The sequence below is a fragment of the Leishmania infantum genome, contig 9 (genome assembly GCF_000002875.2).
Source record: "Leishmania infantum JPCM5 WGS CACT00000000 data, contig 9, whole genome shotgun sequence".
Classification (NCBI taxonomy): Eukaryota; Euglenozoa; class Kinetoplastea; order Trypanosomatida; family Trypanosomatidae; genus Leishmania; species Leishmania infantum.
The window spans coordinates 1-16,815 of NW_004057899.1; the positions used below are offsets into that span (position 1 = coordinate 1).

General features: G+C 56.9%; 5 protein-coding genes across 5 annotated transcripts; all 5 read right to left on the bottom strand.

Moving 5' to 3' along the window:
* Nucleotides 1-1,410: 1,410 nt before the first annotated feature.
* Nucleotides 1,411-2,436, bottom strand: LPG2 (lipophosphoglycan biosynthetic protein (lpg2); the record flags this gene model as incomplete). Its single annotated transcript, XM_001468620.1, has 1 exon — nt 1,411-2,436. The coding sequence occupies one exon, from the start codon at nt 2,434-2,436 to the stop codon at nt 1,411-1,413; it is 1,026 nt and encodes a 341-aa protein (XP_001468657.1).
* Nucleotides 2,437-4,196: 1,760 nt separating this feature from the next.
* Nucleotides 4,197-4,970, bottom strand: LinJ_34_4300 (hypothetical protein, conserved; the record flags this gene model as incomplete). Its single annotated transcript, XM_001468619.1, has 1 exon — nt 4,197-4,970. The coding sequence occupies one exon, from the start codon at nt 4,968-4,970 to the stop codon at nt 4,197-4,199; it is 774 nt and encodes a 257-aa protein (XP_001468656.1).
* Nucleotides 4,971-8,112: 3,142 nt separating this feature from the next.
* Nucleotides 8,113-9,306, bottom strand: LinJ_34_4310 (hypothetical protein, conserved; the record flags this gene model as incomplete). The annotated part of the gene is made up of 1 exon (XM_001468618.1): nt 8,113-9,306. One exon carries the CDS (start codon nt 9,304-9,306, stop codon nt 8,113-8,115), a length of 1,194 nt encoding a protein of 397 aa, XP_001468655.1.
* Nucleotides 9,307-10,742: 1,436 nt separating this feature from the next.
* On the bottom strand, nt 10,743-12,383 carry LinJ_34_4320 (phosphatidylinositol-4-phosphate-5-kinase-likep ro tein; the record flags this gene model as incomplete). Its single annotated transcript, XM_001468617.1, has 1 exon — nt 10,743-12,383. One exon carries the CDS (start codon nt 12,381-12,383, stop codon nt 10,743-10,745), a length of 1,641 nt encoding a protein of 546 aa, XP_001468654.1.
* A 1,616-nt stretch (nt 12,384-13,999) lies between these two features.
* Nucleotides 14,000-16,231, bottom strand: LinJ_34_4330 (exosome subunit rrp6p homologue, putative; the record flags this gene model as incomplete). The annotated part of the gene is made up of 1 exon (XM_001468616.1): nt 14,000-16,231. One exon carries the CDS (start codon nt 16,229-16,231, stop codon nt 14,000-14,002), a length of 2,232 nt encoding a protein of 743 aa, XP_001468653.1.
* Nucleotides 16,232-16,815: the final 584 nt, after the last annotated feature.

Sequence of the window (16,815 nt, forward strand, 5' to 3'; positions counted from 1 at the left end):
GGGGTGGGAGGGGAGGGGCCTACACCGCAATGCGGAATACCTGGAAGACTAAATGCCTTGCAGGCCTGTGGGGGCCGGATGCGCACCCTCTCTCAGCCTGCAGAGCACAGGCACGCAGCGAGGATTCGGCAAGGAGCCGGGACACCCAGCACCGTTTGGCGCCGCTCAGCCCACCGCGGCCGCACCGCACACGGCGCAGGCGCGGCCCGGGACTACACTCGACGTCGCCGCGTCGGAGCAAAAGCACAGAACACAAGAGGGGGAGGCGTGTACGTTTCGAATCCTTGACACGACTCGTAGTCAGCCGGTGCAAACCTGATCATCATGACCGCGAGCCACTTCGCCACAGCGCCAGCCCAGCCCTTTCCGTCGGCACGCACAGTCCGCAGCCGTACACGAGGGCACGCTCTGGGCTTTCCCCACACAGAGTAGGTGCTGCATCCTGATCCAGGGCGAATCTTTCCATTGTGATCAGAGTGGAGAACATAATCTGTTTTTCTTTTAGGGTTTCATTTTCTGCTATATAACATGTGCCAAACTCCACTCTCCCGCCGGCCTGCCTCAGGACCCTTCGCATGGTGCGATGCAGCTGTAGACACGCGCATGGCGATGCGCCGACTCAGCCATCCATGCAGGGACCCTGCCTCAAACTCTAGCCAGCCACTTTTCTCGCAGTCGTTCGAGTCAGGCCGATTGCGACGCCGTGCATCCCGCTGCCCCCTCGGAGCAGCTCAGGCTGCTCATCCCTAGTGGGCAGTGAGCGTTGAGTGAGATACTTTTGAGTCACGTTGGAACTTCACCCATGACATAGGTGACACAAGCAGCTTCACTGTCGCAGGCGTCTCCCACGCAACGCCACGCAGGACATGACCGCCGGCATCATAAGCAATACATTGCAATGACCTCTCCACATCACAGGTGCCTGACCCTTGTCAGCGCGAGAAGCAGTTCGGCACTGACAGAGATACAAGGATCTCTGCAGGTTGGTCACTGGATGGGGGCAATGGATGAATAAGGAAGAAGAAAAAAGAGGATAAGGGAGTAGGCGGCCAGAGGCGCACGTGCCAGTGCCTGTTGTGACTCCCACTTTACTGGTGTTGCTGTTTGCTCACCTACTCGACATAAAGAGGGAGCCAAACGTAACCGAATAGAAAAGGACGTTAACGTGAACAATGAGCTGAGAAAGCGAAAAACCGGGCGCACAGCACTGTGAAACGAATAGGCCCTACCGCGCTCGAGATCACCCTCTTGTGAAAATCGGCGCACCTCTCGCGACCTTTGTCGCGTTTTACTAGAGACTTGCCGCCACCAGAGACGTTCCTGTCCACCTCAAGGACGTTGGCGCGCCGTCCCCGAAGCGTGTTTTAAACCGCCTTTTGCTCCTTCTACGACTGCTGCTAACAGCAGTGACTACTCAGATTTGGAGGTGTCATTGCTGTTCTCGTCCGCGCGCACCAGCACGATCGACTCCGCTGTCGTCTTGCCGGCCTGCTGCATCTGGTGCTCCGTATCGGAAGAAGCCTTGGCGCGGTTCGCCCTGATGTTGAGGTGCGTGTATAGGAAGCCTGCGGATAGCGCGATCATGATGCCCAGATAACCCGTTGCAGTGGGAAACTGGTGGAACACAAGCATGCCCAGAAAGGTGAGGGGTATCTTGTTCAGTGAGCCTACGACGCTCATTGTGGTGGGCGAGGTTATAGACATGCACCAAAAGACGGAGAACGTCATCACGGAGCTCACCAGCACCGAGAACGTTAGCACCAGCTTGCCAAACATGATTGTGTCACCGATTGCTGCCGAGAACGGCATGATGTCACCGACACCCATTATCAGGAAAAAGGGCAGGGACAGCAAGTTGTTGTAGAAGACAGGACCGTAGCGGCCGATCGAGTTACTGACAGAGCCAAGGACAGCCTTCATGTACAGCGTGTACGAGACGGTGGAGACAATGTTAAGAAACGTCCAGACCAGACCCCACGCTGTTACCCACTTATCGCCCTTGGCGCCAAGCAAGCTGCCGAGGATCATCAACGCAAAAGAAAAGTAGACCATCGGGGTTTGCGCCTTGCCGTAGAGGAATTTGTCGCCGAGTGCGATCAAGACAACGGCCAGATTCTTGAGAATCGTCTGAGCCGCGACGGACATCGTGCCCAAGCTCTTCATGGATGTGAACAGCATTGCCACAAAGAGCAGAGTAAGAGGAAGCCACTTTTTCGCCACGTCGAATGAAAAGGCCGGGTACTCAATGAAGCGAGCTGCCTTCGCCAGCGCCACAATCACTAGTGCACCACCTGTCTGCAGCACCAAGATTCCGAATGGGAAGTTCATGTCGTACGTGTTCATGATTAGCTTGTTCACGAGAATCATGCTCACGCTGCAGAAGCTATACGTGATGACGGCGAGAACCGCCTCCATCACAGAGCGAGTATGGTTCATGGCAAATGCTGATGCAATCCTTTAGGTTGGATTGGTGCCGGTTCTTCTCTTTTTGATGAAAGTTATGGGTTAGATTCGACTTCGAGACACACACACGCACACGCTCAAAAGAAACACCACAGACACCCGCAGTTGTTTCTGGGTTCTTTTCGCCCTCTCAAGTGAGTGCAGTGCCAAAAAAAATGATCAAAAGACTCCCTGTTGCTATTCTTATCGTGGGGAAAGGGAGCTGACGAATTCTGCTCCTCACAACCGTGTATGTATGTGTGCGTGTAGGGGGTTTGGGTCAGCGAATGTGGCGCAGGAGAATGGATAAAGGGAGCGTGTGACAAGCAGAGGCGACGTGCGATTAATCTCTCTCTCTCTGAATGGGTGCCGACGACGATGTCTCTGTCTCCCCTTTTCTGTGCGGCAAAGAGAAAAGTGGTCAAGATGAACGAAAAAAAAACACGTCAACCACAGTTACGACAGAAAGAGAGTGGATCGGCGGAGTCGACCACAGCTAGGCACCATTTGGAGTACGAAGAGAAAGAGCAATCAGCGAACGGCAGACAATAGCGCAGAAGAAAAACAAAGGCGAAGGAAACCGAACGACGAAACAAGGATGGGAAATGAGGATGCTCTTGTGCAAGTCGTTTCACATCAACACGCACGCCGAGAGATAGAGGGCGAGGGGAGGAGCTGCCGTAATGGGTCACCAGTTTTTGCGGGAAAGGGTGGAGGGAGAGCAACGGCACGGATGGGGGGAAGTGTGGCAGGGGAGAGGCGCTCGCAGAAGCCGGAGTGCGAGCAGCACATTTCAGATGGAAGCGATATCAAAGAACGAGCAGGAGGGAGGGGGGGGTCTGCCTAATGCACGACAATCACCCCCACCATTTCTTCCCTTCCCGCCGCTAGAGAAGAGTGTACACGTCGACGTGGCAGCGAGGCCACGCGTCAGCCCATGCAGACACGGCACCATGTCTGCCAGCTCGAGGATAACAGCTACCAGTTCACCGAGGGAGTAGGAGGGAGACGTATACGTGCGCGTGTGCGAGAGAAAGCAAAGCTGTCGCGATGGGCGCTGCTCATGCGCTCGGCTCCCGTATGCCAGTCTGACGGACGTTCTTTTCGCCACTGTTTTCTTGGGCCGATGACCATGATCTAAGAGAAAAAAACACAAGAGAAGAGAACGTCGCCATCGGGAGGTAGGCGAGAGGAGAGTAGTGGTGAGAACAACATCATGCAGATCTAAGTGAAAAGTACCCGCCAAAGAAGCAACAGGGAGAGGCCAGCGAAAAACAACAACAGCAACACCAACCACACATACACAATGAGGCCAAGAAAACACTCTCAGAGGACACACAAGGCTTTTGGACGATAGAGACAACGAGGTGGTAACTTTTCGCAGGCGCGCGCACGCACACAAAGAGAGAGCAAGGGGTTTAGCGGTTGTAATCACGACTCTTAGCTCATTTGCACCGAGCAGAACACGCATACACACACAGAAAAAAAAAAACATGCACATGCTTCACAGCGAAGAGAGGCAGCCAAAGGGTACTGCAGCAGAGGAGAGAGCTAACGTGACACAAGCATAATAATACAAAAGCCATGGCGCCTCCGTCTTCGCTTGGCTGCTGCTCCTTCTAGAAAAAAAAACAGCTAATGCTCATGAAAAGACTCAAACGAGGTTGTGTACGCATGCGTGTCCGTGTGTGTCTGTGCGAAATCTCCCCGGTGACACCTAAAATGTCTTCCCGCACTTGTAAAGTGGCATACCATCAGTTCCTCATCCAGTCATCATCCTTGTTTGTCGCCTCGAACTCCGCCACTTGCTCTCCCTGCTTCTCAAGCTCCACCATGGTAGGTGCGTAGCGCGCTGTACCCTCCTCTATATCGCTCTGTATGCGCATCATTGCGTAAGACGGCTTAACAGAGAAGATCTTCACCACGCGATTCACCTTTCCATCTGGTGCTAACGCCCTCAGTTTTGCCCGAAATTCAGGGGATAAATTGTGCTGGCAGTCGTCGACGATGCAGCTACGCCGCAGCTCCAACGTGTGCATCACCTCCTTCAGGATGCTCTCTTCAACCTCGACCTCTCGCGTGTAGTTGTTGATGCTGCCGGTAAGACGGCTACGGATGGCATCGGAGGAGATAATGACATACGACTTGTGCACAATCTCGGTGTACCGCTTCGCCCAGAAACTCTTTCCACTGCCATGAATCCCAATTAGCATGAGAACTGTAGGCAGCGACGGGTCCGTCTTTTTGCGCGTCGAGGAGCTGCCGCCTCCGCCACTACTTCGGCTACCACCATGACTCTTGCTGTGCTCCTTCTTTGCGGTGCGGCTGCGTCTGCCGCTGATTCTTTTCGTGTCCTTCGAGGACAAATGCGCGTAGCGGAATAACAGACGAAGAGCGACAGCCAGGAGAAAGCAAAACACGGACACAACCACGATGCGTACTCGTGACGCAGTCAAAATGGGGTGCCTCTTTACAAGGGCGGTGACCACCCCAGACATGATGCGATGCCTCTTTGCCTGTGGGAGCATTCGGCTGTGGATAGTGGGTGCTGTTTAATTATGGTATATTCCTTTTTTTTTCGCGGGGTGGGGGTAGGGGAGGGGGAGAGGTCGGATCGATGAGAAGATATGAATGCCTCGTGGATTCCGTGCTCTAAATGGAGATGACGACACAGCGCGTTCTTCTCACCACCCAGTTCGGCTCTTTTCTCTCTCTCTGTGTGTGTGTGTGTGCTTGTGTCCTTGCAGAATGCAGGAATCGTGTCCCGCAACTACACGCGCACGCCTTTCACGTCCGAGCCGTGGATGTGGCGAAAGAAGTGGTTGTGGGTGCTTTCCTGCCCTCAACCTTTTCCTCTACGCTACTGAGACTTCTGCTAGTAATCTGTCTTCTTCATTCGAAGACGAACATCGGTTTCCCGTTGCCGGTTTCCGCCAGCAGGTGAGCCGGTAAGTGTGTGTGTGTGTGTGTAGCCGAACTTTATGAGTACCCTGGTCAGGAAGGCTGACAAACACGAGCTCCGCCGCGGTCAAGTAGGCGAACAAAGTGACTTACCCGGATGCATGAGCGCTCACGCAATCAGGACAAGGGGATGAATGGGGGGAGGAGAAGGAAGCGCACAATGGCACATTGTCAGAAGCAGATTAGAGGGAATGTGGGGGAGAAGGAGGCGACACGGGAGCACCTACTTCATCTGCATCTGAAAGAGAGAGTAGGAGAACTCTAGAGGAAACCGGCACAGGGCTTCTCGCATCGCAGACAAGCGAGCACGATGCCAATCACTAGCGGGTGGCACATGACCGGCCCTTTTGCGGCTTTAAGAACATGACAGGAAACACATTCTCTGCCACACACCCCGTTCCTTGATGTCTTTACAGAAGGCATGATACGCTCGCTACCCATACGAAAGGAACAACCGCAACTCGGCACGGGACATAGAACGACCCGCACACACGCACACACGCACACACCAAAACGCAGTCATCTCAAGAGCGAGCCCATCAAACGCTTCCGCTCCTGGTGACGGACGATACATCGTTCCATGTAAAACTCAAAAAAAAACACACCAACGACGCCGCACGTGTCTCCTGTAGCCCAGCAATCAAGCCAGATGAGAACACCCCCGGCAAGTCAACTTCTTCTCACAGCAGCACCAAGAGAAGAACATATGGCGAAGGCAGCACTGACTTTCCGCTTATCGACCGCTCCTTGCACCCCGTGCAAAGTCCACAACTATACGCGCACCTAATCACAGCTCACCCGGCCATTGTCGCGCGACGCCCACATCCTGGTCGTCGAGGGCGGGCCGGCTGCAGTTGCACCGGGCCGCGTCCAGGGCCCTGCTCCACGGCAGTGGCGGGGGTGTCCGTGCCGCGGGTAACACGGTAGGGGGAGGAAAGAGGTGGGTGGCCGGCGTACATGCCGGGTGAGCTCGAGCAGGAAGGCGCCTCAGGCCGCGGCGTGCAGCATCATAGCGTGAAACGAGGTGTGCTTTCAGCCTACAGCGACCTGCCAAGCCCGCGTAGCATACCGAGCAACCACCCCACGGTCGAGCACCCTCGTGGCAACCACACAGAGACGGGGGCGGACGCTCTGGCGGCCGTGGGGGTGCCGCAGTTCTCGCCGAGCTGTGGGCAGCACACCACCTGAACCCCACGCTGTCGCTGCCAGTCAGCCGCCGCTGCAGGAATCCAGAGTGCCCACGGATGCCCGTGCAGGGCTGGTCGAGCGTCGACTCCGGTCGCCTCGTCAGCTCAGCATCCGTGCTCCTCCGGTGTGGGACGGCTGTCGACGTCAGCGCTTCTGACGTTGCTGGTTTCGAAAGCTTTTTAGCTTCGCCGCTGTGCTCCCACCCAGCATCGCAACAAGCAATCGAGAGGGAGCGACGCCCGCGCCGGGCACCTAGTGCCGGCATTTGGGCATAGGCACGTGGCAGAATGCCATCCTCCACCGGTGTGGTGCCGGTGTCGAGCGCCATGAGGAACGATATCGCGTCCGCAAGAGCAGAAACTGCACCTTCTCTTCTCTGTGTCGTGCTGAACGCAGCCCTCCTCGCAGCAGGCCGAGAACCAGATGAGTTGGTCCACATTCAGCTCGATGGCGGCAAGCAAGCGGGTCGCAGTCATGTGTGCTCGTGCTTGGTGTGGTGTCTGTGTGCATGCGCAGCTCCGAGAAGTGTCGACGCCTGTGCTCCCGCGCATGAGAGCCGCCGAAGCGCTGTGACTACACCGTAATCCGGCACGCTCACTTCCTGCACCGTATGCGCTGAGTAGCCTCCCTCGCATGGCTACGGAGAGGCAGCAGGCGGACGTGGCGCACCAGCGCTACGCGGCTGAGGGGCAGGAGTCCCCCCTTCTCCAGCAGCTCTCCGTCGTCTGCCTGGTTTGTGGTATCTGCCATGCGGCGACGCCGTGCAATCCCTCTGATTCGGGCAGTTCCACGTAGCAAGAGCGGTGAAAACCCTTTCACGGACTCCTCACTCGTGCGGGTATCCCGTCCTCAGATCGGCAAGTCGGGCCGTGGCTGCTGCGAAAACTTCTCCTGCGCGTTGCCTAATGCCGAGCATCGGCTGAAGGTCCGCGGCGAGGAGCCGGAAAGAAGGGGGGGGGGAGGCGGCGGCGGTCCTCTTCCAGGTGCATGCGTACGGCAGAGAGGAGCGACTGGCTGCGGTGTTGCGCATGAAAGAGTTTGCACTGCGCGTCGAGGAGTCCCCCGGCCCCACCATGTGCACCAATGCCCAGTGCGCCACCCTCCAGAGGGCCCACTGCACGGTGGCCCTGCATGACAGTGCTTTGTGAGAGCGGGAGAGGAGCGCGGATGACTTCGGCGCGGCTTACGAAAAAAAAAAGCTCCCACGTACGTAGGATTAAAGGCTGCACGAATCCGACGACAATGCTGGGCGCTTCACTCGTCCCCAAGGACGATAAGCAGTAGAACGGGCGCACCGTTACTCTATTTGTACTATCAACGCATCATTCTTACTCAATGTTTGTGTGCGGGCGTTGGTTTGCAAGGGCATCATGACGAAAACCGCCAACAGTTCCACCAACACGAAAAAAAAAACAAGCAGATTGTTGTGTACGTCTCTGTCGCAGCTGTTGTAACGAGCGCGGTGGGTGGGCTTGCCTGGCCAAACGCGCTTCGGCACCTGCATCCGAGAAGATGCTCACACTACGATTCGTACTCCATCGAGAGGGTGAGACCGTACTTGACCAGAGGCTTGTCATCTAATAGGTTCGTGCGCATCACTATGCCCCAGCGGATGGAGTTGCTAAAGAGCCCGCGCAGCGTCGCTGAGCAGTTGCCATCACTCTCAGCCTTGGCTGCTAGTAGAAGGGGGAGAGGAGTGCTCCATGCAGGAATCATCGCCACTGCCGACCCGTCCACTTGCAGGGCGGACGGTGACGAAGGCGGTGCCCTAGAGGCGCTCGCGGAAACCGGAGTGCTGCTCTTGGTGTGGATAAACATGGGTACACGAAGCTGGATCCCTTGGGTGAAGCCGAGCGACACCTTAGCGACGGTATCGATAAGGTCAAAGTTGTACTGGCAAGCAACAGCGGTGGTAGACGACAGCCGTTGCAGCACCGCCAGGCGCGCGTTGGACCAGGCGTCGTTCAAGCGTACTATTTTGGTGGCAACAGACCAGTTCACCCCCGTGAAGCCGGCGCCGACGTACATGACATCCAGTTGCCCAGAACCCTCTTTGTGCTCCAAGAAAGACAGCTGCCGCCGCTCGAACCCGGCACCGAGGAGGAGGTTGAAGAAGGTGATGCCGCAGTCCAACAGAAGGTTGCTGCTTCCAAGGCCATTGCGTTGGTAGCGGAGAGACGAATACTTGTCGCCGCGTTGGTAGTGCACGTGACCGACGGTCAAGTCCTCGGAGGCTGGCATGAGGGTATTCACCGACGCCCGCACACCGGCGGTGAGGCCTTCAATAAGGTCCTTTACGCTGCCCACGACGGTGACAGCGCCGCGGCTATTCAGAGTGAGCGCCTGCTGCAGTCGGCACACGCGTGGCACGGAAAACTCGTAGGCGACCTTCATCTTGCCATCCGCCCTGCCGTCGTGGTGAAGCGCCATTCGGGGAGAGATAGAGAGAAAATTGCTGACATACGTCGGAGGTTTGTCGGTTGCGGGGAGTACGTCCGCGGCTGCTAGCTTGCTGACAGACTCCATCGCCGCAGCGGGCGGGGCATCGGCAGACACGGCGGCCGCATTCTTTGCGAACATGTTCACGCCAAGGATAGACTCCGAGTACTGCCGAGATTTGAGGGCCACGAAGAGGCACATCTCGTCGCGGAACGTCTTGCGGAAGAAGTCATCGACTAAGGAGAGATAGCTGTTGAGGGTGCTTGGGGCCTCCATGGCTGCTAGGTCTATGAGTCGGAAAAACGAGGAAGTGTAGAGGCACGAAGGGGAACAGGTCTATTTCAGGAGATACGAGAAAGCTGCAAAGGCTGTGCGTTGTCGTTTCACTGGCTTGTGCAGACAAGCGACGCTCCGATGAGTGACGCGGGAGACGTGAAAACCAAGCGAGAGAGAGAACCGGCAACTTTAGCCGACTATCAGAATTTCGGAGACGTAAAGAGAGCACGATAGACGGAAAAACGACAACAGAGGAGCGGCAAACTGAGTGGGAAGTGAAGCGTGGGACTATACTGCAGTGCACGTGCGCGTCCTGTGTGTGTGTGTGTGCGTGTCGGTGATTGAATGTGGCTCACAGATGATCTATGGAGTACAGCGTGACTGCGGGGTGAGAAGGCAGCTACATGTGCTGACAGGTGCGTTGGGCAGGAACCGATACACACCTGTATGTGTTCCCCAGTGGTATGCAACGGAAAAGAAGCAGGGGCGTGGACGGACGGTGTGGGTTCGCTAAGTTGCCATGCCCAAGAAAAGGATCAGTTATAGCGACGGGAGCGTCATGCAAATGACAATGCAGAGGATGTGGGAGAAAGAGAGAGAGTGACGGAATGAAAAGAAGCGTACGCACTAAAGGTGCGGCGACGAGTAGAGAGCGCCTCCGTAGGCCCATCGATGCGACGAGCGATGTCTCTCAGTTACACCACAGCCACAAGCACGTGGGAAAATGAGCGCATCCGTTGCAAAAGCAGCCAAAAGAAGGGTAGAGCAAGATGCTTCACCAAAGTCAGGTGCCGCCGCGGTTGTTCCGGGGCCTACTCGTGGGTACAGCCTGGGGTTCCGCTCTGTGTTACAGCAGAATGAACGCCACCACAAAAACACAAAATGGCCAAGGCACACGAGAAAGGGAAGAGGTGTTGGCAAAGAGGTGCACAAGAGTGGGGCTCGGAAGCTTTTTATCTTCGTCGTTGCCCTTACCATCTTCGCTCTCTAGTTGGTCCGGGCCGAGCCGACAAAACCACTCCAGACGAGTGGGGAGGGGAGGGTGCTGGAAGCAAGCAAGCAAGCGCATCCCGCTCACGAGGCACTCAAAGAGAGGACAAATACAGTACAGGTTGTGGTGCTTCTTTTCACGCACTCATGCGTTTGCACGCGTCTGCGCGTGCCTCGGTGCCGGCAAAAAACCGCAGAGGTGGCCAGCCTTTTCGTTTTGTTGTTGTTCTCTGGCCCGCGCTCGCACACGCCGTGGCGGAGATGTGAACCGAAACAGGCACAAACACACAGAGAGACAGAGTGACAGATTTCCATTACCGTGCACAATGGCCATGAACCGCACGGTGCCAGGCACGGCACCGACATGCTTTTCGGTATCGCCCGCATTCGTATTCCACTCTGCCGCTGACTCGCCGCGTGCCCCCGGGTGCAGCTACGAGGCTGTGCTAGACAATGATGGATGACATGAACGCGATGAATCGTCCTGCGTAGTCGTTCGGGTGGACGCACGAGATGCGCTTTCGATCGTACAAGGACCCCCACACAACATTCTCGAGCGCTTTACGCGCGTTGTACTCCTGCAAAATGTCAATGATGCCGATGTAGTATATCTCCTGTCGCAGCCCAGGCACCTTGTTGCTCATCATGCCCCCCTGATCAGCCGTGAAGCAGCGGCCGTCCAGCCTGGACCCGTTGCGCGAGAATTCAGAGCCATCAGCCCCGGAATTATCTGGCCGCTCCCCTCCCATGGTGTACCCCAGACCCGGGTTTGTGCGCAGTGTGCCGTCCGTTACACTGCGTGTCAGCATCCCTAGCGACCCTCCAGAGGTCGCGGAGGACAAGGTGTCCCCCACCGACGGCAACACGTGTATGCCAACCAGGAATGAGTAGTCCATGATCATGGATCGCTTCAGAAACTCGCAATCCTTCTTGATTTGCTCGATCAACAGATTCCGCCGCTCCGGGCCAATATGCATCGGGCTGTTTATATCGAGGTCCTTCTGCGTAAACGTTGTCCGGCGCTTCTCAGCGTCCGAGGCAAAGCGGCCGATGGTGCTGCCCTTCAGGTCGAACTTCTCATGGATCGTGTTGGTGGTGGCAAAGACGTTTTGCATAATGATGAAGTTTTGCGTTTTCGTGCCGATGCGAAGGCGATGGTGGCCCACGAAGTGTGGGAGCAAGGTGAAAGGGTTGTCGCGCACGTGATAATAATACCGGTGCAAGATCTTGCGCAGAAAGTCGCTCTCCTGCTCCGTCATTGTCTTGATCACCCAATCGCGACCGCAGAAAAAAAGTTGCGCAGCCGACTTGCCTGGCGTTGGGATGCTGTGCCAGCGGCTGTTCCGCAGCACATCGCAGTACGCCTTTGGATCTACGTTGAAGAACTCGCGGATGTGGCGGTAGCACATGGGCGAGAAATCTGTAAAGGTAAAGCTCACCGGTGGCATGTTCTCCTCGTCTTCGTCGTCCTCATCATCCGACGAGAAGTCCGCCAGCGTCTGCGTCCTTGTCAGTGAGCGGTGGGCACGGCGCGCGCGTGCGACAGATGTATCGAAGTTTGCACCAGAAGTCGCCAAACCGCCGTAGTCCCGGTCCATGTCGCCGTCGGAGTTCAAAATGGCATTGTCTGTGGAGAGAATCTGCGACATATCATTCCGTGGACGGTTTGCTTGCCGATAGACACCACCGATTATGGACGAGCGGGCATCTCTCATCTGCGGGTTGCGCGCCTTCTTCACACCTGTGGCTTGGGCGCCGCAGCAGGTAATCCCCTTGGCGGGCCGAGACGCGCTGAAGTGCATGGTGGACTCGATCGAGAAGTCCTTCTGCGGGTTTAACGGCCGCTGCTTCTCGGGCAGCGAGATACTCGTGATGCCACGTTCTAGCGCTATTTTCAGACAGTGAATCACATTCTTGGTGGCTGCGTTTTGGTCCTCACTCTCGTCGGCGTCGGAGGCGGGGTGCACGGAGCCGTCCGCGCCGGCTGAGCGACCGTCATTCGTTTTATCATGTCCCTCCTCCACCCAGTCCGAGTCACTCATGGGCTCCAGCTTCACGGACGCCAACAGCTCTCGATTAAGGGGCATACTCCCTCTTACGTGCTATGCGTGCGTTTGCGCAAGAGAACAACTCCAGAGAACGAGAGACGGCAAAAATACGTGCAAGGGAAAACCGAGAAGAAAAACGGCGCAGAGATGAACGACGCCCCTCGCCGAGCACATGAGAAAAGAGGAGGTGACGATGCGGAGGATACCGAGAAATACACGAACGTGACCACAAGCACACATACACACACACGTACGGTGTACAGGTCCGATGAAGGCCGTGGCACGTACGAGCGAGACGAGAAGAAAAACTGTACCAAAAAACAACAACAAAAAAGGTGATGTAGAGAAAGTGCGTGCGCGTGCGAGTGGGTGTGGGTGTCACAAATGAGGGAGAAAGGAGGAAAGGCGGCGAGGACGTGAACGATCACACCACCGAAAACAAAAGAGGATCCCAAAAGAAGCTGCCCCGCAAAGACACACCGACCGAGCACCAGGGAGGAGGGCCTTCTGGCGAAGCTATGGGGAATAAGAGCACCAGAACAATATTCGCGGCAACGAGAGCGACGCGAGCCTCCGTGAGGAGGAAGAAGAGAGAAAGCGAATGGCAATGAGGCCAAGAGGTGAGAGTGCGTGAGTGCTTGAGTGTGAGGTGTGTGTCGGCCTTCTATGTGTGCGCTTGCTTGAATATGATCTGAGCAGATTAACCTTCCCCTTTTCCAAGGCCACCCCACCCACAGCGAAAACAAAGCGGCCTGTCTGTGCGCTTTCCTTGGTTTCGTTGCAATCAAGACGTTGCCTCCACACGGAAGCCGACTCCGAAGACGCACACACAAAAACACACAAACTTACATCGAAACTCTTGTGTGGCGAAGCGACTGGACAAGTCCGCCGTGCTGCGATGGAGTAGACCACCTGCTCAGTTACCAACAGAGGCACGAGAAATCAGGGAGGGAAAGGGTTACCCCATGAGCACCGTGAGTTTCGTAGGAGAGAGAAGAGAGAAAGGTACACACGCAAGCGCCGTTTTCAGCGTTCCAGCCAGAGAAATGGGGGACAACTTTGCTACTACGCAGTGCTGTCAGGCCATCAGAGGCACAAGAGCTTTCCGCTCCCTCGCCGCTGAGAGCTAGAATGGCGTAGGACGAAAGTCACGGTGGCGTTTCGCCGCGACAGCGCGCTCCGCCTCAAAGACACCGTTTTGCAGCAGTTCGAGTCAAAGATGGAGCCGTGCAGCCTCCTCGGTGTGTTCCGCGTTCGTCTTTGCGCATTTGCTTGCGTGTGAGTTGCACCGATACGTGCACGCAGACGCTGATGTCCGCGTGCGGTTCCTCTTTTTTGTTGTTGTTGTTTGCGTTTAACGGCTCTGTCGCTCTTGCTTCGCTTTTTTTTCTTACGTCTTCGTGTTTAATGTCGGATGTGATTCCTTTCCCTTGTTCCTTTGCTGTTTTACGTGACAGAGCCGCATATGGCGCCCTTAGCACACATGACTGAAGCCACACATCCATGCGGCACGCAAAGAGGAGAGCGGAAAGGAAACGCGTGGCGGAGAACCCCGACCGCCACGCAGCTTCGGTGGCTTAGTGTGCACTATTTGTTTCAAACGCGCTCGGTCGCAGATTTGATGGAAGCAAGCGGCCAAGTCCACGATGCGCAAACTACTTCTTCGGCCATTTCTTTCCTTTGTCACCCTTTTTGGCTTGTGCTTTGGCCCCGATACCGTACTCCTGCTTGATGGAGAAGGCCCCCTTGTCGAGAGGTATGATGGATTCCGACATCATCTCGGCATCCGGTGCAGCGGTGGTGGCGTCCGCCGTCGATTCGTCCTCTTCAGCCTTCTGAGACGTTTCGCTGACGCTGCAACTGCGGCTGTTGGCGACTGCGCCGCTCTCCTCGTGCTCCTCTCCAGCCGTTTTGGAGGCCTGGGCCGCTGCTACGGAGACTGCAGCAGCTGCTGCAGCTGCCTGACGGGCGGCAAACACATCCGCGCCTGGAAGGTCGACGTGCTGAGGAGGACGGGCGGCGAGGACACGTGACAGGGCTTGCATCGCGGTGAACCACGGTGACGGCGTCGTATGCGAGAGAAGGGCGGAGCGCTCCTCCTGCGACACCTCGGTTGGTGCCAAGGTCTTCGCCACACTGGCCAAGGAAGGAAGGGTTCCCGTCATGGGCCGGTGCACGCCCATGGGGCAGAGGGAGCGATAGAAGTTCCACTCCTTGGTAGCTGCCGTCATCGCTCTAGCTTCCCTATCCGTGGCTGATTCTCCTTTAGTCAGCGCCAGGCGCACGTTCGCCGCCACGTCATCCTCGCCACTCGCCACGGCGTCCTTGACCAAGTCCACGAGGAGGGCGACATTGTCGCGCACGACCGCCGTGGCTGGAGCGCAGCATCGCAGCAACGCCTTCGCCGTCGTTGGCAGTTTAGAGGCAATGGAGAGCACCGAGGAGAGGTGCAGCACAGCCGTGGGCGAATCATCCACCTCACGCGCCGCCGAGTCCCGCCAGTTGAAGACGTCGCGCGCGACCTTCTCTTGTACCTTGTTCAGCCCACTGAGACTGCGGCCGAGTGCTATCTTGTACGTCTCCTCAGGCACCACGCTCGGCTTCTCGTAGATCTGTAGAGAAAGCTGCTTGCTCTCGTTGTACACGTGCACGAGCAGGCTGCCGATACTGGCGCGGCCCTCGCTGTTCAAGAGCAGCGCCTTCAGTCGGTCATAAACATAGAGGAGAAAGTGCGTGTCTTGGCGCGCGTAGTGCACCATCTCCGCCGACAGCGGTCGCACACGCCAGTCCGCCGTTTGGTACTTCTTATTCAATTTAACCTGGCAGAAGTGATCGACGGCAAAGGCGAGACTGTGCGGCATATGCAGCGTCTGCAGCGCCACGCCGGTGTCGAAGAAGTTCACCACGTAGAGGGAGAAGTCCTTCTGCAGCCACCGAATATCTTCTCGCGCGCCGTGCAGCACTTTAAGAATCGACGGGTTCAGGAACACCGGCGCCAGCGCCCCCATCGAAGAGCGGAGCTTCAGGCAGTCCACGATAAAGTCCTCCTCGCGCGTGCTGATTTGCATGAGGCACGTGAAGCCTTGATAACTGTAGAAGTCGTGGTGCTCTAAGTCCACAGCAATCTCGCTCGCCAGCAACAGCTTCGCGATCATCGCTTGCATCGCCACAGACGTGTCCACAAACGTGAGCGGGCAGGCGTCCAGCGGCACCGGCGGCACCTCCGCCCGCGGGAGCATCTGAGACTCCGGGATGGAAAAGGCCTTGATAAGAGACTCGAAAGGGTGCTGGCCAGCTACCCCAACGTGAGATTGCCCAGATGCGTCATAGTAGTACGGCACAAACGGCGCCGCGGAATTGTCCACCGGGGTGTCGAAAAGCAACTGTGGGCGCCGGATGTGGGCCAGACGCAGGACACCTGCGCGCGCGCTAGCCGCATCCGCAACAACAACACCTCCCTCCCGATTCTGCGACGCCGCCAGCTCAGAGCCGAACGTGACGGAGAGCTGCTCCTGTGCGTCCAGCCTACGCCCCTTCACCTCGTCCAGAAGAGAGTCGACGCTTTCTAGCAGCGAGTCGACTGCCTCCATAACCGTGGTGCGGTCTGTCTCGAGCAGGTGCAAGGCGCCGCTGCGCGGATCCGCTTCCGCGGAGAGACTGGTGCGCCGCCGCTTTGGAAGCATCTGCGTACACGCATCCATGAGCGCGACCAGAGTCTCACTATCATCGTGAATGTGCTTGCGGAATCCCGGAAAAGCAATGTGATAATCGTAGTCGTCCAGCGGAAGTTGCGCGGAGAGCTTACTGTACTCCTTGACCGGCCCAAAGACGATGGACACGACATCCTTCGTCACAGGAAGTGCACCAGCAGCGGGCGTCGACGGCATTCTCAAAATTCATTCAATGGGGGAGGAGAGCGCACGCGGAAAGGGGCAAGGCGCACGTATCTGATCGCGTCACTTGAGAGCATGCACTTCTCCTCGCACTCTTCACTACTTCCTGTGCGTGCGCGCGCGCGTGAGTGTGTGTGTGGAGGCTAACGTGCGGTCAAAGGAAGAGGGCGGGGTGGGAGGGGAGGGGAGGGAAGGGGAGGGGCAAAGGCCGTGCACACGTCGTTGGGCAAAGCGCCAAAACGGAGCAGAGATGCAACGGAAGCGTGGAAGCAGCAGTCACCGGCACATGGCCGTGCCCGCTTGAGGTCTGACTACGTCAATGCCACAAGAGGCACCGCCACCCATCGACACAGAGGGAGCATGTACAGTTACCGGCGAGCAAGAAGTATAACGAGCGTGACCAAACAACAAAACCCGTAAAACGCGTCGTAGACATTTTTTGAATTGTGTGTGTGCGTGTTTCCAGGGAGAGAGAGATAGGTACACTGTGCACATGAGCGATCCTTGGCAGTGATGCGTTCGTGCAGAGAGGCACATTGCCTCGCACCCTGCGCGTACTGCGGCTCCTACGGCAAGAC